Source organism: Pagrus major, chromosome 15 (genome assembly GCF_040436345.1).
Source record: "Pagrus major chromosome 15, Pma_NU_1.0".
Lineage (NCBI taxonomy): Eukaryota > Metazoa > Chordata > Actinopteri > Spariformes > Sparidae > Pagrus > Pagrus major.
The window spans coordinates 1,642,288-1,665,510 of record NC_133229.1 but is presented as its reverse complement, the minus strand read 5'-3'; the positions used below and the strand labels follow the sequence as shown (position 1 = coordinate 1,665,510).

The following is a 23,223-nucleotide window of genomic DNA, read 5'->3' as shown; positions in this document are numbered from 1 at the left end:
GATCACCTGTAATGATCCGAACAGGTGATGTTGCTCCTGTCACAACTGGTTTGAAACATTGAATCATCAAATATTTACAAAAACTCGATCACACTGTAAAAAGATAAATATATATTGTCTTTGTTCTGTTTAACATGTAAAACATTATATTCTATAATGATCAGGGCCGAAGAGCTGGAACAGATTTACAGTCTAATGTTTCCACTGGGAGTCTTTCAGTGAATTATGAATACTTAACACAGGCGGATTGCTCCTTTTATACCCAATCATGACACTCACCTGTTTCCAATTAACCTATTCACCTGTGGAATGTTCCAAACAGGTGTTTTTTGAGCATTTCCCAGTCTTTTGTTGCCTCTGTCCCAGCTGCTCTGGAACGTGTTGCAGGCATCAAATTTAAAATGAGTGAATATTTGCAAAAAAAAAAAAAAACAGTAAAATCCTGTGAAACCAGGTGAACTCACATGGTGTCATCAGTGTCAAATCACAACATTCATGTCACAGCTTCAGCTTTCAGACACTTCAGCACATTTCAAATCTCTTGACTTAACAAAAAGTTAATAATGTGTCAGCCTATCACAGTTCTTACCTACAACGTCCGGTCAGACCCCCTCGTAGAGAGGAGCCAACAAAAGTTCAGTTGGGATGAACTTAATACAACCAGTTTTATTCAACTTTACAGCTTCAGTTCAGAAAAATACAAAAGTAAAAAATCCATTAAAGATGTCAAGTCAGAGCCAAAAGCAAAGACCTAAGGGCCTCCGTCATCCCCCTGACCTCCTCTCCGTCACTGTTTTTACACTTCATTCACAGAGAAAAGGTTCATTTATATGATTTATATAAAGACAAGTTCATTTTCAAAGACAGAACAGGCATCTTAGCAAATCACACCTCAAGCTTCGCGGGTACATCTCAGTCTTGTTGCAACAGACTGAACAGCTGTTAAAACCACATCGGCTGCATAGTGAGCGAACGACAGACCAACAGCAGCAGCAGCAGGCGAGACGCTGCGGATCCATCAGAAGGAAAATGTCCCGAGTTCAACGTCTGGTTTTATTACATTCACCTTAATAAAAGTTCAGATTCAATATCAGGCTTTAGAGAGTAGTGTTTGGTTTTCTTCTGCCAAAGTAATCAGATTACTTACAACATTTTTTAAGTAGCTTCAGACACATTTCTCACCAACTTTTTAACCTCTAACCTTATTTATGTTATGAAACTAAATGATTATGAATTTATAACTAAAACAAACACAATGTCTCTGATAAGTTACAGTACTGTAGAGTTTATAATTATTATTATCATTATATATGTTTGTACCGTAAAAACTGGACTATATTTGAATTCAAGCATTATCCTGACATAAAACATAAAAGTCCAAATTTGGCATTTTTCAAACTTTCCAGACTCGAATGAACCCTGAGGTTTCTCTTCATCATCATCATCGTCATCATCATCACAGGGACAGGAGTGAAGGTGAACTCAGTGACATCAGCCTCCTCGTGATTGGTCCAGAGTTCATGAAGCTAAGATGGCTCAACACAGTTGTGATTTTTGAGCTGACGACGCCAAGTGAATTTTTTGCCACAGACTCTGCAGCTGAACGGTTTCTCCCCCGTGTGGGTTCTCATGTGTTCCTGTAACGTGTCAATCCGTGAGAAACTTCTGACACACTGAGAACAGCTGTGAGGCTTTTCTCCAGTGTGGCATCTCACATGTTTCTGCAGACACGCCTTGTGGTGAAATCTTCTGCCACAATATGAACAGCTGAAGGGTTTCTCTCCTGTGTGAATCCTCATGTGTCTCTTCAGATGTGACTGTTTATTAAACACTTTCCCACATTCAGAGCAGCGCGACTTCTCATCACAATCATTTTGAGGATTTTTCAGAGAGTTTAAACCTAAATGAGCTTCCTTAATGTTTCCATCATCATCACTGACTTCAGTCTCAGAAGAGTCGTCAGTCTCAGGATCTGGATCAGAGGTCCTGGCTGGTTCTGGTCCTCCACAGTCCTCTCCATCAGCTTCTGTCTCCATCTGTGAGGACTGAGGTTTCTCTTCATCATCGTCTTCACTCTTCACAGGGACAGGAGTGAAGGTAAACCTGGTGACGTCATCCTCCTCCTGATTGGTCCAGAGTTCCTCCTGTTCCTCTTTAATGTGTGGGGGTTCTGGTTCCTCCTGGTCCAGACTGGAGCTCCACTCCTGCTGCTCAGGGGGAACCTCTTCTTTACTCACCGACAGCTGCTGGACGTCTGCAGGACAAAGGAGACAAACAGACAGATGTTATAGAAAAACAACAGGAGCCGGGCTGGAACTTTATCATCAATCCCATAATTTCTCTAAATGACGATAGGAAACTCTTGTTGTTGGGTCACTGTGCTCTTTGCAGGGTTGTCAGTGGGATAAATATTATGAAGCAGACTTGTAACTGATATATTTGATCAGTCTAGTTCTGGAGCTCTGGTGGCACCAAAAGGGCGTGACGGTTCACATCATGATGTCATAATGTCTCAGCAGACTGTTTATAATCATATGGATGCTGTTATAATGTGTTGTGATGGAGATCCTGATCCTGACAGACTGACAGATGGTCTCTAACTGTTCACCTGAACACTTTATGGTCAGTGATGTCAGGTGGAGACATCTTGTAGAACATTGTGGACTCATACAAAGAGTCTACAAGAAGGGCCTGAGCCGGCTTCACTTCCTGAGGAGGCTCAGGTCCTTAATGTCTGCAACCAGATGCTCCAGATGTTCCATCGGTCTGTTGTTGCGAGCACCATCTTCTTGGCTGTGGTGTCCTGGGGTGCAGGCATCAAAGTGAAGGACGCCAACAGACTGAACAAACTCATCAAGAAGGCAGAGTCTGTTGTTGGCTCTGAGCTCGTCACCCTGGAGGAGGTGGTGGAGGACAGGATGCTGGCAGAACTGCAGGCTATCATGGATAATCTCTCTCGCCCCTCCACAAAACTCTGGACAAGCAACAGACTCATCCAACCTGCTGCCTAAAGGAACGGCACAGGAAATCATTCAACCGGCTGCCATCAGACTTTACAACGCACAAATAATCTTAAATGATTATTACTGTAAACACTGCACCTTATCCTCTCACACCTTATGTTCCACTTTACTCCTCGATACCTCAGCATTTTATTTTATCTTATTTTATAACTACTTAAGCATTTTATTGTATATAGTATTGTTTCTATAATTGCCCTTGTATTTTGATTGTATTTGAATGTACCTGCTGCTATGAATGAAAGTTTTTACAACAATGTTGCCAAAGCATTAAAACACAACTTGTCCAAACATTCGGACAGAACACAACAAATAACAACACAAACACAACACCAAGATTGATTTACATTAATATCTCTCTCTCTCTCTCTCTGCAGTACTGAACATATTCTGCAGCCAAACTGCAGAACCGAGCCGAGTGTGAAGCAGAAGTGAACGGAACCGACCTGCTCTGTGTAACCGGACCTGAGGCTTGAAAACAGCGTCCAGTAGTTTCCGCTGCCGCTCGTTCTCCTCTTTGGAGCGACTCAGCTCCTCCTCGTACTCTGCTATCGCTCTTTCCAACAGCCCAGATATCTCTTCAGCAGCCGCAGCCAGCCGCTGCTGCACCAGCGCGCGCAGCATCTGGACTTTAGACATTTTCACAGTCACACAAACTCCGTCACACACACTGCTGCTCTCCGTCACACACACTGCTGCTCTCCGTCACACACACTGCTGCTCTCCGTCACACACACTGCTGCTCTCCGTCACACGCACTGCCTGCTCTCCGTCACACGCACTGCCTGCTCTCCGTCACACGCACTGCCTGCTCTCCGTCACACGCACTGCCTGCTCTCCGTCACACACACTGCCTGCTCTCCGTCACACACACTGCCTGCTCTCCGTCACACACACTGCTGCTCTCCGTCACACACACTGCCTGCTCTCCGTCACACACACTGCCTGCTCTCCGTCACACACACTGCTGCTCTCCGTCACACACACTGCCTGCTCTCCGTCACACACACTGCTGCTCTCCGTCACACACACTGCCTGCTCTCCGTCACACACACTGCTGCTCTCCGTCACACACACTGCCTGCTCTCCGTCACACACACTGCTGCTCTCCGTCACACACACTGCCTGCTCTCCGTCACACACACTGCTGCTCTCCGTCACACACACTGCCTGCTCTCCGTCACACGCACTGCCTGCTCTCCGTCACACACACTGCCTGCTCTCCGTCACACGCACTGCCTGCTCTCCGTCACACACACTGCTGCTCTCCGTCACACACACTGCCTGCTCTCCGTCACACAGCAGCTGCTCTCCGTCACACACACTGCTGCTCTCCGTCACACACACTGCCTGCTCTCCGTCACACACACTGCTGCTCTCCGTCACACACACTGCTGCTCTCCGTCACACGCACTGCCTGCTCTCCGTCACACACACTGCTGCTCTCCGTCACACGCACTGCCTGCTCTCCGTCACACAGCCGCTGTTTACAGCTAGCATGCTAAGCTAACGTGTGTGGCCGTGACAGTGGAGCTTCCGGTGCAGCTTCATTCACTCGCGCTGTTACTGATATTATAATTATAATAATTATAATGAAATATAGAAGTTGTTGTTGTCACAACACCGACAGAAAGAAGTTATTACTGTACGAAGTATCGCTGTGTGCCAAACCAACGAAGAAGAAGTTTACTTCCGTTTCCGGTGACGGAACTAGTTCCGCCTCCTGATGAATCGTCCTGCTCGGTTTTCATCTAAACTGCTGGATGTGGTTTAAAGCTGCGAACATCCGGTTTGTTTTCTGTCTTTTCTACTGAGTGACTGTCGCACAGAGACAGTGCTAAGCTAACGTTAGCTTAGCCCTGTCGCACAGAGACAGTGCTAAGCTAACGTTAGCTTAGCCCTGTCGCACAGAGACAGTGCTAAGCTAACGTTAGCTGAACCAGTCCCACACTGTGTGATCAGACACAGCTGCTCTCAGGCAACATGGCGCCCAGACGGAGGTTTGACTTCAGATTCAAGGAGAAAGTGTTGCAGTATGCAGAGCTTCATTCGGGAGAGAGAGCTGCCAGGCACTTTGACATCGACTCCAAAAGGATCCGGTACTGGAGGAAGCAGCGGGGCCAGCTGCTGGCGGCTGACCGGCGCAGAGCGCGGCTGGCTGGAGGAGGGAGGCAGAGACTGAACCTGCAGCTGGAGAAGAAGCTGTCGGACTGGATCTACTCAACATGGCACAAACGGACACCGGTGACAGGAACAATGATCCTGGATAAAGTGTCTGAGGTGAGTAATGGGGCCGAGGCGTCGGTGGCCAGCAGAAGTTGGCTACAACGGTTTCTGCAGCGCAACACGCTCTCACTGCAGCGCCGCGCCGAGGCCCGCACGGACCCGCACCTCCTCACCCGCACACTTGTCTCGTTTGTCGACTATGTCGGCAGGACTGTCCGCGCTAAAGGGATTTCAGAGGAGGACATTATTGCGATGGATGAGACTGCAGTTTGGCTCGGCAGTCACCTCACCGTCGTCCTCGCCGCCAAGGCGGACGGCACCAAACTGAAGCCCTTCGTCGTGTTCAGAGGAGCCGCTGAGCTGAAGGAGCTGCAGCAGCTGACCTCCAGCGCGGTGATCGGCCTGTCTGACAACGGCTGGATGAACGATGCTCTCACTGCTGACTGGCTGCAGTCTGCAGTGGGACATCTGAGCCCGGGCCCGTGTCTCCTGGTGTGGGACTCGTACCGCTGCCACGTCAGCGCCGCCACCAGCGCAGAGCTGAGCCGCCGCAGCGTCACCGCGGCTGTGATCCCGAGCGGCTGCGCTAAATACGCGCAACCCTGCGCCGTGTGCTGGAAGCAGCCGCTCAACAAGAGTCTGCAGGACGTCTACGATCAGTGGACATCTGGGCAGGCAGATGAGGAAGCCCCCTCACACCGCCTCCTGGTGGACTGGGTGGTCTCAGCATGGGACAAACTGGACGAGGATCTGATCAGGAAGTCTTTCAAACTCTGTGGACTGTCTGTGAGAGCTGACGGCAGCGAGGACGCCCTCATCCTCTGCCTGAGGGAGGGACAAGCCTGCGCCGCCGGGCGGGAGGCGCTCAGCGGGGTCAGGAGACAGGCCGGCAGACCGCAGGAGGCCTGGGACGAGGACGACGAAGAGCTGTTAAACAACGAGGTCGTTGTTTTTGATGATGAGGAGGACGATGTTGGCGAGGAGGACGATGTTGGCGAGGAGGACGATGACCACATGTCATGGCACTGTTTCATTCATCAAGGTGAGACCGGACCGGTTCTGCCCGCAGCTGAATCTGCTACTGGCCGATCGTTGATCCATATCAGAGACCAGCGACACCAAACTTTATCAGCTGGTTATAATCTCGATGCTTTACGTTAAAGTTTTAATGACACAGAAACTAAAACGGATCATTTCACAAATAAAAAATGTGATGTGTGATTTTAATTGAAGGTCCACATCTCGGTTCTGGAGATTAAACATCACATTTATTTGAAAAAAATACCTGTCTTAAAGGTGCACTGAATAAATGTAAAGTCATGAGCTCATAGTTACAATATTATAAAAGTCATAATACAAACTCAGACGTTCAGTTGATGTTTCCATGTTCAGATTGTCATCACGTGATTATTGTGACCAAACAGATTCAGCACGATGTCGTCATGATGGTGGAGAGTCTGAGACAGAGACAGAGACAGAGACAGGGTCTGAGACAGGGTCTGAGACAGAGACAGAGACAGAGACAGAGTCTGAGACAGAGACAGGGTCAGAGTCTGAGACAGAGACAGAGACAGGGTCTGAGACAGAGACAGAGACAGAGTCTGAGACAGAGACAGGGTCAGAGTCTGAGACAGAGACAGAGACAGAGTCTGAGACAGAGACAGGGTCAGAGTCTGAGACAGAGACAGAGACAGGGTCTGAGACAGAGTCAGAGACTGAGACAGAGACAGAGTCTGAGACAGAGACAGGGTCAGAGACAGAGTCAGAGACTGAGACTGAGACAGAGTCTGAGTCTGAGTCAGAGACTGAGACTGAGACAGAGTCAGAGACTGAGACTGAGACAGAGTCAGAGACAGAGACAGAGACAGGGTCTGAGTCTGAGTCTGAGTCTGAGTCAGAGACAGAGACAGAGACAGAGAGAGAGACAGAGACAGAGTCTGAGACAGAGACAGAGACAGAGTCTGAGACAGAGAGAGGGTCAGAGACAGAGTCAGAGACAGGGTCAGAGTCTGAGTCTGAGTCAGAGACTGAGACAGAGTCAGAGACTGAGACTGAGACTGAGACAGAGTCTGAGACAGAGACTGAGACTGAGACAGAGTCAGAGACTGAGACAGAGACAGGGTCAGAGACAGAGTCAGAGACAGGGTCAGAGTCTGAGTCTGAGTCTGAGTCTGAGTCAGAGACAGAGACAGAGAGAGAGACAGAGACAGAGTCTGAGTCAGAGACAGAGTCTGAGACAGAGACAGAGACAGGGTCTGAGACAGAGACAGAGACAGGGTCTGAGACAGAGACAGTCAGAGTCAGAGACAGAGTCAGAGACAGAGTCTGAGACAGAGTCTGAGACAGAGTCTGAGACAGAGACAGAGACAGAGACAGAGACAGAGTCTGAGACAGAGACAGAGACAGGGTCTGAGACAGAGACAGAGTATGAGACAGACAGAGACAGGGTCTGAGACAGAGACAGAGTCTGAGACAGAGTATGAGACAGAGACAGGGTCTGAGACAGAGACAGGGTCTGAGACAGAGTCAGAGACAGAGACAGAGACAGAGAGAGAGACAGACAGACAGACAGATGGACAGACAGAGAGACAGACAGATGGACAGAGAGACAGACAGACAGACAGATGGACAGAGAGACAGACAGACAGACAGGTAGAGAGACAGACAGACAGACAGATGGACAGAGAGAGACAGATCTTTAGTTTGTCTGTATATAATAATAATAATAATAATAATAATAATAATAATAATAATAATAATAACCTGTATGTTGTCGCTTCCTCTGAATCAGCTCAGAAACATCACTACTGACAGGATGAACTCAGGGAGCTTATTGATTATTGATGAAACAGATGATCAGTGATGTTTATGAAGGAGGGTCTCTGGTTCCAGACTGAGGTGACAGCTGTATAGAAGTCTATGAGAGATGATGGAGAAACATGAAACCCAACATCTACGTGGAGAGGTTACCACCTGAGGTTTATGGACAGGTGGTGTTGGTGTCAGTGAAGCCTCATCAGCAGGAATCAGTCAGCTTGATCACAGTACCATCGGCCCGCTCACTCTGGACCGGAGGAACATCAGTGTTCACCTCTCTGTTGTGTGTTCTGTCATGTTCTGAGAACGATTCTTCATCATTACGACGTAGATGTGTTGGGTTGTAGTGTGTTTCTCCATCATCTTCCATAGACTTCGATACATCTGTCCCCACAGTCTGACGCCAAAGATCCACATGATGTGTTCAGAGTTAAAGAGTTCTGGTGTTGTGGTCCGTCTCCTCCATCTTACATCTCAGTTAACAACTGTCTGTCTGTGTTTCAGCTTTACCCTTCAACAACAACACAAGACTTCTCATTAAAGAAGAGCAGCAGGAGTGGAGCTCCAGTCTGGACCAGGAGGAACCAGAACCCCCACACATTAAAGAGGAACAGGAGGAACTCTGGACCAATCAGGAGGAGGACGACATCACCAGGTTCACCTTCACTCCTGTCCCTGTGAAGAGTGAAGACGATGATGAAGAGAAACCTAAGTCCTCACAGATGGAGACAGAAGCTGATGGAGAGGACTGTGGAGGACCAGAACCAGCCAGGACCTCTGATCCAGATCCTGAGACTGACGACAGTGATGACAGTGACTTCTGGAAGGAGACCAGAGAAGATCTGGCAGGTTTAACCTCTCCAAAGATGAATCGGAACCCGGTGAGTGATGTGGGACGTAAAGCCTTCGTCTGCTCTGAATGTGAGAAAAGGTTCGACTGCCTCGGGAGTCTGAAGATCCACAGCAGAGTCCACTCAGGAGAAGAACCGTTCAGCTGCTCAGTCTGTCAGAAGAGTTTCAGATATAAAGGAAATTATGTGAGACACGTGAGAAGTCACACGATGGAGAAGTCATTCAGCTGCTCCGTCTGTGGGAAGAGATTCTATGAAGAGGTGAATGTGAAGGTTCACACGAGGATCCACCGAGAGGACGAACCGTTCAGCTGCACACAGGAAGCAGCTCTGACCACGCACGGGTCCGTCCACACAGCCCAGGACCGATCCACTGAGGACCAACAGACTGAGAACAGAGAGGCAGAACGTGGAGCCAGCAGCTCACCTCGACAGACGGACACAGAAGGACCAGAACCAGAACCAGATCCACATTTACAGCCTGACACTGAAGACTCTTCTGATGCAGACACTGACGACAGCGACGACTGGAACCACGGCCCTGATCCCCGCTCAGGTCTCAACACTGAGGCTGTGTTCATGTGGAGACAGAGACTCTGTCAGTGAATGAAGAGACGACTGCTGGTCCAATGGACCTCTCAGGGAACCGGTCCTGACGCCGCTCGTCTGTCAGAGAGCCTGAGCCTGAGCCTGAGCCTGAGCCTGAGCCTGAGCCTGAGCCCGTCACACTCAGTAAACAGGTCTGGATTCTGTTTCAATCGGACTTGATGATTCTGGTCTTTTATTTAAACTCTTCAGGAGTAAATATCTTTTTAACACTTCTGATTATCTGTCAATCATTGTCTCCATTAATCGATCAGTTGATTGGTCAATAAAGCGTCGATCAGATGTCAGTAACTGTCACATTTAACGAGCTGACGGCAGAGTTTACTCTTTCAGACACATGTATTGATTATCAGAATACTGGCCCACTAATCGATTCATGTGTCTAATGTTTATTAAATGTATTGGTTCTGATCCGAACCAGCAGGGGGCGACCTCACCTCTTCCTGCAGGTGCATTATTAAATTACACTACAGAGTTCTGTTCATTTTGAGATTCAGATATAATTCAGTTATTTGTTTGTAACTCTTTAATGACGTCGTGCTGCCGTGTGATTGGCCGACAGACGGTCAGAAGGATAAAGTGAAGTAAAAATAATAACTCAGCTGAAATATTGATCAGTTTTCATCTGAAGTAGAGCTGAAATATGACGTGTATCAAGGCTAATGATGATTTCACTCCATGAATTGATCAGTTGATTGATTTATAAAACGTTGATCAGTGTTTCGTCCTCAAACGTCTCAAAAATCTTCAGTTAATAATAATATTCACATTTAACGAGCTGACGGCAGAAACAATGACTCAAAGTACCTGCTGCTGTTTTCAAACTTCAGCTCTGCTCTGATCAGACTCATTGATCCGTCTGTAACGTCTTCAGTTCTTTTTGACTCCACAGACCAGCTGTGACTTCTGTTCATGGATCAACCTCCATTTTAATTCAGTCAGCTTCATATCAGTTAGCTGCTGTTTATAAATCACCTGAGCAGACGTGTCCTCTCACTACACCTGTCGATGACATCATCAGCATCATCAGTAACACCTGTGAACCTCACGCAGCCTCAGGACGCCAAGAGCAGAAACACTTTCAGATTTCTTTGTTACTGTTTCATTGATAAAGTCACACACACACACACACACACACACACACACACACCAGCTGTGAGTCACTTCAGTCAGTCTGTTGATAGAAGTGTAAACAACAGTTTAATTAAAAGTTTGAGATATTATTGTTTAATAATGATTTTATTCTAAACATTTTAGGTCATTTAAAGAAAATCTAAATGTTCCACCTGCTGACATCACGCTGACGCTGCACTGACATCACGCTGACATCACGCTGATGCTGCACTGACATCACGCTGATATCACGCTGACGCTGCACTGACATCACGCTGACATCACGCTGACGCTGCACTGACATCACGCTGACATCACGCTGACGCTGCACTGACATCACGCTGACATCACGCTGATGCTGCACTGACATCACGCTGACATCACGCTGATGCTGCACTGACATCACGCTGATGCCGCACTGACATCACGCTGACGCCACGCTGACATCACGCTGATGCCGCACTGACATCACGCTGACGCCACGCTGACATCACGTAGACGCCGCACTGACATCACGCTGACGCTGCACTGACATCACGCTGACATCACGCTGATGCTGCACTGACATCACGCTGACATCACGCTGACGCAGAGTTAGGGTTAGTTGCTACAAGAAACAAAACATCAAACTTTATTTATTCAGCAGCTTTCAAACAAATCAAAATGTGATTCATAAAAACAACATTAATGCACAGCTGCTGTCATAAAATGAAGAATGAAACATTAAATGTTAATAAAATGTAACAGTCAAATATAGAGAAAAAACAATAATGAGACAAAAAAATACTTTAATCTATAAACATAAAAACCATGAAATGCATAAAACCCAGAACAGATTACAGGTTATTAGTATAAATAATACTAATAATATTCCAGCTCCTGCAGGTCTGAACACTTTGTCATATCTGTCACATCTATAGACACACACACCTCATCCCTGCTGTCCAGACTTTATTCTGTATACTGTTTTTGTTTTTCTTTCTTTATTAATTGTGTTGTTATTACTATTATTATTATTATTTCTTATGGACATTTCATTTAGTATTGACCCTTTCTGTAGTGGAGTCTCTAACAGACGAGGCTCTGACAGGTTTCATGATGTAAATGTTTTACACATTTATGTGATGACAGAAGTTCATCCATCAGCACCGTGATGATGTAAACCAGATCCTCTCTGAGCTGTGTGATGTCATAACCTTCATATTTAAATTAAGTGACTGTTGTTGTGAGAAGTGTGTGTGTGTGTGTGTGTGTGTGTGTGTGTGTGTGTGTGTGTGAGAGAGAGAGAAAGTCATGGACTTGAATCACATAATGAAGTCACTAGTAACCTCAACATCACCAGACTCCATTAACAAATGTAGTGATTTTAAGAGTTGTTGAGTGAAAACAAACTTTATAAACTGTGTGAAACTCTGTCTCTGACTGATTCTGACTTATTTGTTCCTTCTTGTAAATTCAGCAAATGTTCTACATGAACTTCTTTCTGTCTTTGAGTAGAAACATGGAGTCTGTTTGTCAGTGATGGACGGGTTTGTTTCATACAGAGCAGGAAGTGACATCACATCACGGGGTCACTTTAAGGTCAGCTTCTTCTCACACTGACCTTCTTCTGATCGGATCACTCTGTAAAACCAAACGTGAACAGTCTCTCTCTCTCTGAACCGCCTGTTCTTTATTAATGTCTCTCGCCCTACACGGTGAGTCAGTTCAGTTAAAGACCACAGTGGTTTATAATCTCATCACAGGTGCTGAGTCGCCCTCTGCTGGACGTTTACAGTCACAGAGGTCGTGACAGTTTAACACCTGCAGGGACAGAAAACAGGAAAATAAAATGAATTTCTCAGTGACAGTTTCTTATGATTCATGCTGACACATTGATTTTGTTTTTGTCTCGACCAATCACCACTGAGCTCTGTCAGCGCCGCAGCCTCATCGACTGCCGCCGCTCTCTCCGACACACTCGTGTCTTTTAAATTGCGACTGCCAGGTGAAGCTTTTCCCACAAACATGGCAGCTGAACGGTTTCTCGTCGCTGTGAGCCGCCATGTGTCTCGTCATGTGACCCTTCCGTGAGAACGTCTTGCGGCAGACGGAGCAGACGAAAGGTTTGAGTCCAGTGTGAGTTCTCATGTGCTGAACCAGCGTGTGACGCTGAGTGAACCTCGTGTCACAGACGGAGCAGGAAAAAGGTTTTTCTCCCGTGTGGATTCGACGGTGAGCGACCAAATCTGAGCGCTGCCTGAATGTTTTACTGCAGAAGGAGCAGCTGAAGGGTTTCTCTCCTGTGTGGACTCTCATGTGTTTGTCCAGCGACCAGCCGTGGCTGAAGCTGCTGCGACACACGGAGCAGCTGAACGGTTTCTCTCCTGAGTGACATCTCATGTGAGCGACCACGTGTTCCCTCCGGGTGAAGCTTTTACTGCAGAAGGAGCAGCTGAACGGTTTCTCTCCCGTGTGACACCTCATGTGTCTCTTCAGGTTCGTCTTGTGGACAAATGTCTTCCCACATTCAGAACAGATGAACGAGTCCTTGTTGGTTATATTATTGATCGCAGAGTTTAAACCTGCCTGAGCTTCTCTGGCCTCCGTCCAGCCGTCGTCACTGACTTCAGTCTCAGGAGAGTCGTCAGTCTCAGGATCTGGATCAGAGGTCCTGTCTGGTTCTGGTCCTCCACAGTCCTCTCCATCAGCTTCTGTCTCCATCTGTGAGGACTGAGGTTTCTCTTCATCATCGTCTTCACTCTTCACAGGGACAGGAGTGAACCTGGTGACGTCATCCTCCTCCTGATTGGTCCAGAGTTCCTCCTGTTCCTCTTTAATGTGTGGGGGTTCTGGTTCCTCCTGGTCCAGACTGGAGCTGCACTCCTGCTGCTCAGGGGGAACCTCTTCTTCACTCACCGACAGCTGCTGGACGTCTGCAGGAAACAGTGACAGTTCAGATTACAACAATCTGAACCTCATTTAAATCTCCAGCTGTTAATTTATTCTTAATGCGTCATTATTTCACTGATTTGTGTTTTTATTGTTTTCACATGATTTATTTTCTGTTTCATCTTTAATGTGGCAGAAAATCTGAGTGAGACTCAGAATCTGTCTGATGAGCCAAGTTTCACATCAGAGCAACAAACTGAAGACACATCAAGTTTCAATAAAGGAAAAGTGAACAATGAAGAGACGTGAGGAGAAGCGTGCAGCGGCTAACAGACGTGAGGAGAAGCGTGCAGCGGCTAACAGACGTGAGGAGAAGCGTGCAGCGGCTAACAGACGTGAGGAGAAGCGTGCAGCGGCTAACAGACGTGAGGAGAAGCGTGCAGCGGCTAACAGACGTGAGGAGAAGCGTGCAGCGGCTAACAGAGACGTGAGGAGAAGCGTGCAGCGGCTAACAGACGTGAGGAGAAGCGTGCAGCGGCTAACAGAGACGTGAGGAGAAGCGTGCAGCGGCTAACAGACGTGAGGAGAAGCATGCAGCGGCTAACAGACGTGAGGAGAAGCATGCAGCGGCTAACAGAGACGTGAGGAGAAGCGTGCAGCGGCTAACAGACGTGAGGAGAAGCGTGCAGCGGCTAACAGAGACGTGAGGAGAAGCGTGCAGCGGCTAACAGACGTGAGGAGAAGCATGCAGCGGCTAACAGACGTGAGGAGAAGCATGCAGCGGCTAACAGAGACGTGAGGAGAAGCATGCAGCGGCTAACAGACGTGAGGAGAAGCATGCAGCGGCTAACAGACGTGAGGAGAAGCGTGCAGCGGCTAACAGACGTGAGGAGAAGCATGCAGCGGCTAACAGACGTGAGGAGAAGCGTGCAGCGGCTAACAGACGTGAGGAGAAGCATGCAGCGGCTAACAGACGTGAGGAGAAGCATGCAGCGGCTAACAGACGTGAGGAGAAGCATGCAGCGGCTAACAGACGTGAGGAGAAGCATGCAGCGGCTAACAGCTGAGGCTCTGAACTTGTCTTCTCTTTTCATCTGTTCTTAATTCTTTGTCCTTGTAATCTGTTCTGAACAGTGTTGAGGGTAACTTACAAAGTAATCTGTTAGAGTACTTGGATTACTTTTTTGTTGTAATGCATAAGTTCTGCAATTCAAGTAATCCGTTATTTAGTTAGATTTTTATAAAAGTAATCTGTTACTGAAAGAATTGCTGTCTTTTCCTTTTGTGGCCAAAAAATAAAACAAACTCTCTGAAGCTTCATCTCCGTCCGTCCGTCCGTCCGTCCGTCCGTCTGTCTCTCTGTGTGTCTGTCTGTCTGTCTGTGTCTCTGTGTGTCTGTGTCTCTGTCTGTCTGTGTGTGTCTGTCTCTCTCTCTGTCTGTCTGTGTGTGTCTGTCTCTCTGTGTCTCTCTGTCTGTCTGTGTGTGTGTGTGCCTGTCTGTCTCTCTCTGTGTGTCTGTCTGTGTCTGTCTCTCTGTGTCTGTCTGTGTGTGTCTGTCTCTCTGTCTGTCTGTGTGTGTCTGTCTCTCTGTGTCTCTCTGTCTGTCTGTGTGTGTGTGTGCCTGTCTGTCTCTGTGTGTGTCTGTCTCTCTCTCTGTCTGTCTGTCTGTCTCTCTGTGTGTCTGTCTGTGTCTGTCTCTGTCTGTCTGTGTCTGTCTCTCTGTGTCTGTGTGTCTTTGTGTCTCTCTGTGTGTCTGTGTGTCTCTCTGTGTCTGTCTGTCTGTGTGTTTGTCTCTCTGTGTCTGTCTGTGTGTGTCTTTGTGTCTCTCTGTCTGTCTGTGTGTGTCTGTCTCTCTGTGTGCCTGTCTGTCTCTCTGTGTGTGTCTGTCTGTCTGTCTCTCTGTTTGTCTCTGTCTGTCTGTGTCTCTCTGTGTGTCTGTCTGTCTGTGTGTGTCTTTGTGTCTCTCTGTGTGTGTCTGTCTCTCTGTGTCTGTCTCTCTCTCTGTGTCTCTGTCTGTCTGTGTGTCTCTCTGTCTGTCTGTGTGTCTCTCTGTGTGTCTGTCTCTCTGTGTGTGTCTCTCTCTCTGTCTCAGTCTGTCTGTCTGTGTCTCTCTGTGTGTCTGTGTCTCTCTGTGTGTCTGTCTCTCTGTGTGTGTCTGTCTGTGTGTGTCTGTGTGTGTCCTGCTGCTCAGCTGAAGGTTACCTACAGTGTGTCAGTGAGCATGTAGCGAGGTGTTACTCATCACCAGCTGTGTGTGTGTGGTCCTACAGTGACGTGGAGTCCAAACATTCACAGCTTCACGTGGCTCCGCGCGTCTGGACAACATAACACGAGGTAACTGTAAAGTACTCTAACGTGTTACGTACCAAGTTACTTTTAAAAGTAACGTTACCAACACTGGTTTTACTTCCTGTGATGTGACGTCTTCTCCTCGTCCTTTACTGATGTCATTGATCTCTTTTCTCTCTGATGTCATCACTTTTATTGTTTACTTGTTCTGACTCACCTCAGTTTAGTTTACACTTCAATGACGTCACAACAAGAGAAGCGTTGAACGTTACATTACCGTAAAGTTGAGAATACGGTCGCGCGGCTGTCGCACCGGCGGCCGCTTCGCCCCCCGCAGCCAGCCGCTGCTGCACCAGCGCGCGCAGCATTTGGACTTTAGACATTTTCACAGTCACACAAACTCCGTCACACACACTGCTGCTCTCCGTCACACGCACTGCCTGCTCTCCGTCACACACACTGCCTGCTCTCCGTCACACACACTGCCTGCTCTCCGTCACACAGCCGCTGTTTACAGCTAGCATGCTAAGCTAACGTGTGTAGCTTTGTAGGCTACCATTCAGAACAAAGGTGAACAGCACAAAGTCCATTCACACACGCTGATCAGAACACAGAGGTTCTGGTGGGGCAGCGCTGTTCACTGGACACACACGAACACTGGACGCCATGTTGATCAAAACTCAGAGAAATATCACTTCCGGGACAGAATAGTCGTCGCTGAGTTTCAAAATAAAAGTCTGTTGGCACAGAGCTCAAAGGTTCATTGTTGAACTTTGAATCAGGAGTTTATATAATTAATAATAATAAAAGAAAAGCTGTTTATGAATTCATCTCAATGTAATGAGCTAAATGTTTAGCTGTGACAAAGTATCTGTGAATCACACTGATGGAATGTAACTAAGTACATTTACTCAACTACTGTACTGAACTGCTATTTTGAGGTACTTTACTTGAGTATTTCCATTTTCTGCCTCTTCATACGTCCACGTCACTACATTAGTGGTACCATCAACACAGTTCACTGAACGGCCCGAATCACCTGGTTTACATATAAATGTCAGAAGCAAAGGAGCAGCTGAAGAACAGGAAGTGTAGTTTTACAGACTGTGAACTTGAAGTGATGATGATCAGACTGACAGAAGAGTTTTATTTACAGGCTGCAGTTCTGACAGAGGAGCTGAACGCTGTGAGTTCACAACGGCCCACTTTTAAAAGTGATCTGAGGAGGATCCCCTCGCTCTCTCTGCCTGATGATGTCATCATCATGGGCCAGAACATCAGAACGGTCCCTGAACACTGGCTCCGGTCCAAACTGCTCATTGGTACCGCCCTCTAACACCAACACAGCTGTTGTGTCATGCGGCTACAGCCCTTATAGTGCCGCTGACACCTGGATGTGTTCTCACTCCTCAATAATACAGGAAATAATCTTTGTTTACGTTTAGAAAGATCATGTGTTTGTTTATTTACATAAAGATCATTATAATTACTGACACACATGTTTACAGAAGACAGTAAACGCATCACAGTGAAGGTTTTAAACTATAGATGTGATCCTCAAACATGATTTAGTGAAAATAAACAGCTGTAAATAAAACGTCACCTGATTCACACTTTTCTTCTCATTTTTACAAACTCACAACGTCCCAGTGCTCAGACACGACTGTGTTCATGTTACACGTGCTGAGCAACACGGATCAGTACAAACTGTCTCTCTGTGGACGCTTATACATTTAGAAACCTGGTGGAAAAGGTGGAAGTACGCATGATTTATACGTTTGGCTGCAGAACTTGTCCTCAACTCTCCACCTTGTGTGTGACTGTTGGACCTGATGTTCTGCTGCTCTTCCTTTAAACTGTATTGGACCTGATTGTTGTCATCAGGTGTTTATTATCTTTATTCTTCTTCTCTGGTTTATTTGACATCTTTTGTCTTTTTACAGTATTTATTAAATGTTTTGTGTCTTCAGGCGGTTTGAGTCGTTTCTTTGTTGTAAAGTGCTTTAAAGTTTAACATTATTTCAGTTCTGTTCTGGTCTGAACCACACGTGATCCGGTCTATGGCTCCAGAACTTTCCTCCTTCGTTTCTCTGAAGTTCCTCATGTTTTCATTTTATTTCATTATTAATATGAAGGGACAAAATAAACAGCAGCAGGTTGGATCAGCTGGGTTTATGTTCTGATTCAGAGAAATCAGTCAAAACTGTTAAAAACACTCAAATATCCGACAGACCATCGGCTGTTATTGACCCTGTCCAGGAGTTCAGTACTGTAGAACTTTCCTGATCAACTTTGAATGGGATCAAATCAAACGGGTCTGAAACATAACACAACGACAACCATCAGAATCTATTCGGACACACGGTTTGGATCAAACACTTTCTGAACCTTTTTCTAACTTTCAGTTTGGATCCAAAAATACTTTTTCAGGACTTGGTTCTGGTCCTCCACAGAACTCTCCATCAGCTTTTGTCTCCATCTGTGAGGACTGAGGTTTCTCTTCATCATCGTCTTCACTCTTCACAGGGACAGGAGTGAAGGTGAACTTGATGATGTCACCCTCCTCCTGATTGGTCCAGAGTTCCTGTTCCTCTTTACTGTGTTGGTTCTGGTGAAGCTGTGACGGATCAGGACGATCGCACTCGTGTGTTTTTAACGTAAAACGTTGTGTGAAGGTTTCTTCACGCAGGCTGCAGCTCAGGGGTTTCTCTCCTGCGTGCACGGCCGAGTGTCGGGTCAGTTGAGCCTTCTGAACAAATCTTTTACCACAAACTGAGCAACAGAACCGCTTCTCTCCCGTGTGGGTTCTCATGTGTACGGTAAGACTTTGTTTCCGGTTAAATTGTTTACCGCATTCAGAGCAGCTGAATGGTTTCTCCTGGGTGTGACAGGCCATGTGGAGCTCCAGGCTACACTTTCTAGTAAAACTTTTCCCGCAGACTGAGCAGTAGAACGGAGTCTCTCCCGTGTGTGTGGCCATGTGTCGGGTCAGGTCTGCGTTTCGTATAAATCTTTTGTCACATTGAGAGCAGCTGAATGGTTTCTCCCCGGTGTGCTGGGCCGTGTGGTGGGTCAGATGAGCCTTTCGTGTGAATCTTTTACCACAAACTGAGCAGCTGAACGGTTTCTCCCCTCGGTGCACGGCCATGTGTTCCAGCATGTTCCCCTTCCACAAAAACCTCTTACCACATTCAGAACAACAGAACGGTTTCTGCCCTCGGTGACGTCCCATGTGTTGCATCAAATTTTCATTTCGTGCAAATTTTTTCTCACAGACTGAGCAGCTGAAAGGTTTCTCTCCGGTGTGAATCCTCATGTGTCTGATAAGAAAAATCTGGTGGCTGAATCTTTTACCACATTCAGGACAACAGAAAGTTTTCTCTCCGTGGTGAATCCTCCCGTGAGTCTCCAGCTCGGAGCTCTGACTGGGTCCACAGTCAGAGGAGATGAGTGGTTTCTCTCCAGTATCACCTCCCACATCACTAACAGGGACTTCAGCCTCGCGTTCAGTCTCAGGCTGTAAATGTCGGTCTGGATCTGAGTCCCCGGCGGCTTCGTCAGCTTCTGACTTCATCTGATCAGCGGAGCTGCTGTAGGACTGAGGACGGACACATTTGTGTCTTTTGAGCTGATACGGCCACGTGAAGCGTCGCTCACAGACGCTGCAGCTGAATCGTTTCTCTCCTGTGTGGCAGCTCATGTGATACGTCAGGTGGCCCTTTAGTTTAAATCTCTGGCCACAGAAGGAGCAGCTGAACGGTTTCTCCCCCGAGTGGATCCTCGTGTGTTTGATGAGATTTTCGATCCTGATGAACGAGATGCCACATTCAGAGCAGATGAATGCTTCCCTGTCAGAACTACATCCTACACTGACTGTGACTTCGTTATTGATCTGAGACTTTAAACCTGCCTGAGGCTGTCTGGTCTCCTCCCAGTCACCATCACTGACTTCAGTCTCAGGATTTGGATCAGAGGTCCTGGCTGGTTCTGGTCCTCCACAGTCCTCTCCATCAGCTTCTGTCTCCATCTGTGAGGACTGAGGTTTCTCTTCACCATCGTCTTCACTCTTCACAGGGACAGGAGTGAAGGTGAACCTGGTGACGTCATCCTCCTCCTGATTGGTCCAGAGTTCCTCCTGTTCCTCTTTAATGTGTGGGGGTTCTGGTTCCTCCTGGTCCAGACTGGAGCTGCACTCCTGCTGCTCAGGGGGAACCTCTTCTTTACTCACCGACAGCTGCTGGACGTCTGCAGGAAACACAAACATTAACACTGACACCTCTGCTTCATCTCACCGTCTCCATCAGGAAAATGTGACTGTTGTTTTCACGTTTACTTGGTTTTAATGTGTTTTATTAAATAAATATTAGGGGTGTAACGGTACACACAAGTCACGGTTCGGTACGTACCTCGGTATGGGGGTCACGGTTCGGTACAATGGGGAAAAAAAAGAAAAGACTAGCTTTTTTCATTTATTTTTAACAGACACCAATTGACTGCAAAATAAAAAAACATCTCCGGTTATAAAAGTAAAAAATGAATAGAATAAAACATAAAACAAATGTATTGGGAGGGTTCTCATGATGCGCCGATGTGCGCGGGATGGGACACTGTAGCGGCTCAAGCACCTTTAATAAACACTTGAAGCGGGGCTCCTCTACTACGGCATATGGCCGCATAGATGTTGATATGTAGCTATATGCCAGTTGCTTCTGTGATGTTTGTGGCCCTGTCAGTGTCAATGTCAAGAGGTGGCTTAAAAGCAGCGGGGATAAGTTGTTGCACCTCGCACCAGTGGCGGATGTGCCGGGGTGGTGCTGTCTTATGTGGGTTAGCATGTTTGAGGTGTTGCCAGCGACATACCGCACCTCCGTGAGACATCGTCGGGAGACAGTCTTTGTCCGGTCCTCCACTCGCGTGCCATCACCATTATATTGTACTGGGAAGCCAAAGTGCTCCCAAACAGCTGATTTAAATGAAGCCGGCGGCTCCTCCAACTCCACACTTTCCATCACTTTCCTTCTTCGTCCTTTTTTGTACCTACTTCTTCTTCTTCTTCTGTAATGACTGTTCCCGTCAGCTTTTAGGCTCATTACCGCCACCTGTAGTAAAGTGAAGACTCCACTTTTTTTTAAACTCACTCAGACGTATTCGTCGTATGACTGCGTGCACCGAACCGTGACGCCCGTACCGTGACGGGTCGGGACGAATACAAATACCGTTACACACCTAATAAATATATACACGTATATATAATTATAACTTAACTAAATAAAACTACACACAGGGTCAAAGGTCAGAGATGACCGCTCACATCCTCAGACACACCAAACATCTGTATTTCTCCATCTTAACTGTTATAAACAGTTTAAAGAACCAACAATGTTCAGTTTTATTTTGAAGGAAAATCAGTTTTCAGAGGAAAAGACGGACGCACAAAAAAAAGACTGCCGAAGATGAATAAACTAACAAACTCCTCTTTGACGTTTGAGTCGCCTCAGAACCATCGAGGGAGAATTTCTGCTCCGTGTGAACAGACGTGGAGCCACGAGCTCAACGCCCGCTCTCTGATCAGGTCCAGTTCTGAGACACGTGAGGCGGGTTCAATAAACTCTGCGAGCTTTGTTTTGTTACGAGATAAAAATAAAAAAGAAGCATTTTTCTCCACTGAGGAGTTTCATAAGTGTAAATGTCGTCAGTGACGTCACTGACGACGGACGACGTCGTCTCCTAACTGAAACACTGTAGAGCTGCTCCTGTATACGAGCAGCTCACAGAACTGAACCAGAACCAGAACTGCAGTTGTCAATATGAGCAGATTTATTGTGATGTTCATCTTGTTTACGAGCTTTTCTGAGCCCAGTTGGCTCCATGTTGGTGCTGGTTCTGGTGCTGATGAGACGATGTAGTTCACTGAGTGCTTCAACACAAAACTACACGAGGTTTGACTTTAACACAACAAACTGACAAACATCATGTGACTCATGACCCAGTTCAACTGGATCATGAATATTATTTATCTCTCTTTATTGAACAGAACAAGTTTTTTCTGAAATAAGGCCCCAAAGGCTCCACCGGAGGGGGCGGGGCTTCGGCTCTCTATGACGTACAAATTAAAAGTATTTTTTTTAATCAGGGTTATTTTATTTTGAAAACCGGATGTACAGGCTGAGCCTCTGTCGTGTTTCCAAAAGGCTGCTGACGTCACAAACAACTGAGCGATGACGTAACAGCGTGTGCCAATCAGTAAACACGTGACAGGTTGTTTACTCTAACAGCTGATCGTTGGGTGAAAATGACGTCACAGACAGCAGACACACCGAACCGCGTCAGCGCCGTTAAGTTACCGTAAAGTTGAGAATACAGACGCCCTCCTGTTGGAGCGGCGGCTGCTGTGACGTCAGTATAACCACCACAGAAGAAGAAGTAAACGGAACCGACCTGCTCTGTGTAACCGGACCTGAGGCTTGAAAACAGCGTCCAGTAGTTTCCGCTGCCGCTCGTTCTCCTCTTTGGAGCGACTCAGCTCCTCCTCGTACTCTGCTATCGCTCTTTCCAACAGCCCAGATATCTCTTCAGCAGCCGCAGCCAGCCGCTGCTGCACCAGCGCGCGCAGCATCTGGACTTTAGACATTTTCACAGTCACACAAACTCCGTCACACACACTGCTGCTCTCCGTCACACACACTGCCTGCTCTCCGTCACACACACTGCCTGCTCTCCGTCACACACACTGCCTGCTCTCCGTCACACACACTGCCTGCTCTCCGTCACACGCACTGCTGCTCTCCGTCACACACACTGCTGCTCTCCGTCACACAGCAGCTGTTTACAGCTAGCATGCTAAGCTAACGTGTGTAGCTTTGTAGGCTACCATTCAGAACAAAGGTGAACAGCACAAAGTCCATTCACACACGCTGATCAGAACACAGAGGTTCTGGTGGGGCAGCGCTGTTCACTGGACGCCATGTTGATCAAAACTCAGAGAAATATCACTTCCGGGACAGAATAGTCGTCGCTGATTTTCAAAATAAAAGTCTGTTGGCACAGAGCTCAAAGGTTCATTGTTGAACTTTGAATCAGGAGTTTATATAATTAATAATAATAATAAAAGAAAAGCTGTTTTTGAATTCATCTCAATGTAATGAGCTAAATGTTTAGCTGTGACAAAGTATCTGTGAATCACACTGATGGAATGTAACTAAGTACATTTACTCAACTACTGTACTGAACTGCGATTAAATTAATTGATTTTCTCATCAATCAGATGAAAACAGTGATGTGATAATCAGCTGACTCACAGTTTATACATCAGTTACTTTTACTTCTGATACTCTGAGACTTTTAGACTCCAGTGTTGGTAATGTTCCCACAGGCCGTCAAACATCAACAAAGAGACGAAGAAGCAGCAGCAGAGATCAGACATGTTAGTT

At 46.9% G+C, this 23,223-nt stretch overlaps 3 protein-coding genes across 3 annotated transcripts; 1 reads left to right on the top strand and 2 right to left on the bottom strand.

Moving 5' to 3' along the window:
- Window positions 1–651: 651 nt before the first annotated feature.
- LOC141009200 (uncharacterized) lies at window positions 652–4,310 on the bottom strand. Its single transcript, XM_073481668.1, has 2 exons — window positions 3,467–4,310; window positions 652–2,254 (listed from the first exon to the last, which is right to left on the bottom strand). Exons 1-2 carry the CDS (start codon window positions 3,657–3,659, stop codon window positions 1,527–1,529), a joined length of 921 nt encoding a protein of 306 aa, XP_073337769.1. The 5' UTR covers window positions 3,660–4,310; the 3' UTR covers window positions 652–1,526.
- Window positions 4,311–4,829: 519 nt separating this feature from the next.
- LOC141009187 (uncharacterized) lies at window positions 4,830–9,737 on the top strand. The gene is made up of 2 exons (XM_073481653.1): window positions 4,830–6,288; window positions 8,568–9,737. Exons 1-2 carry the CDS (start codon window positions 5,004–5,006, stop codon window positions 9,518–9,520), a joined length of 2,238 nt encoding a protein of 745 aa, XP_073337754.1. The 5' UTR covers window positions 4,830–5,003; the 3' UTR covers window positions 9,521–9,737.
- Window positions 9,738–11,429: 1,692 nt separating this feature from the next.
- On the bottom strand, window positions 11,430–22,735 carry LOC141009663 (uncharacterized). The gene is made up of 4 exons (XM_073482354.1): window positions 22,232–22,735; window positions 18,216–20,038; window positions 16,071–16,266; window positions 11,430–13,548 (listed from the first exon to the last, which is right to left on the bottom strand). Exons 1-4 carry the CDS (start codon window positions 22,422–22,424, stop codon window positions 12,563–12,565), a joined length of 3,198 nt encoding a protein of 1,065 aa, XP_073338455.1. The 5' UTR covers window positions 22,425–22,735; the 3' UTR covers window positions 11,430–12,562.
- Between the last annotated feature and the right edge of the window lie 488 nt (window positions 22,736–23,223).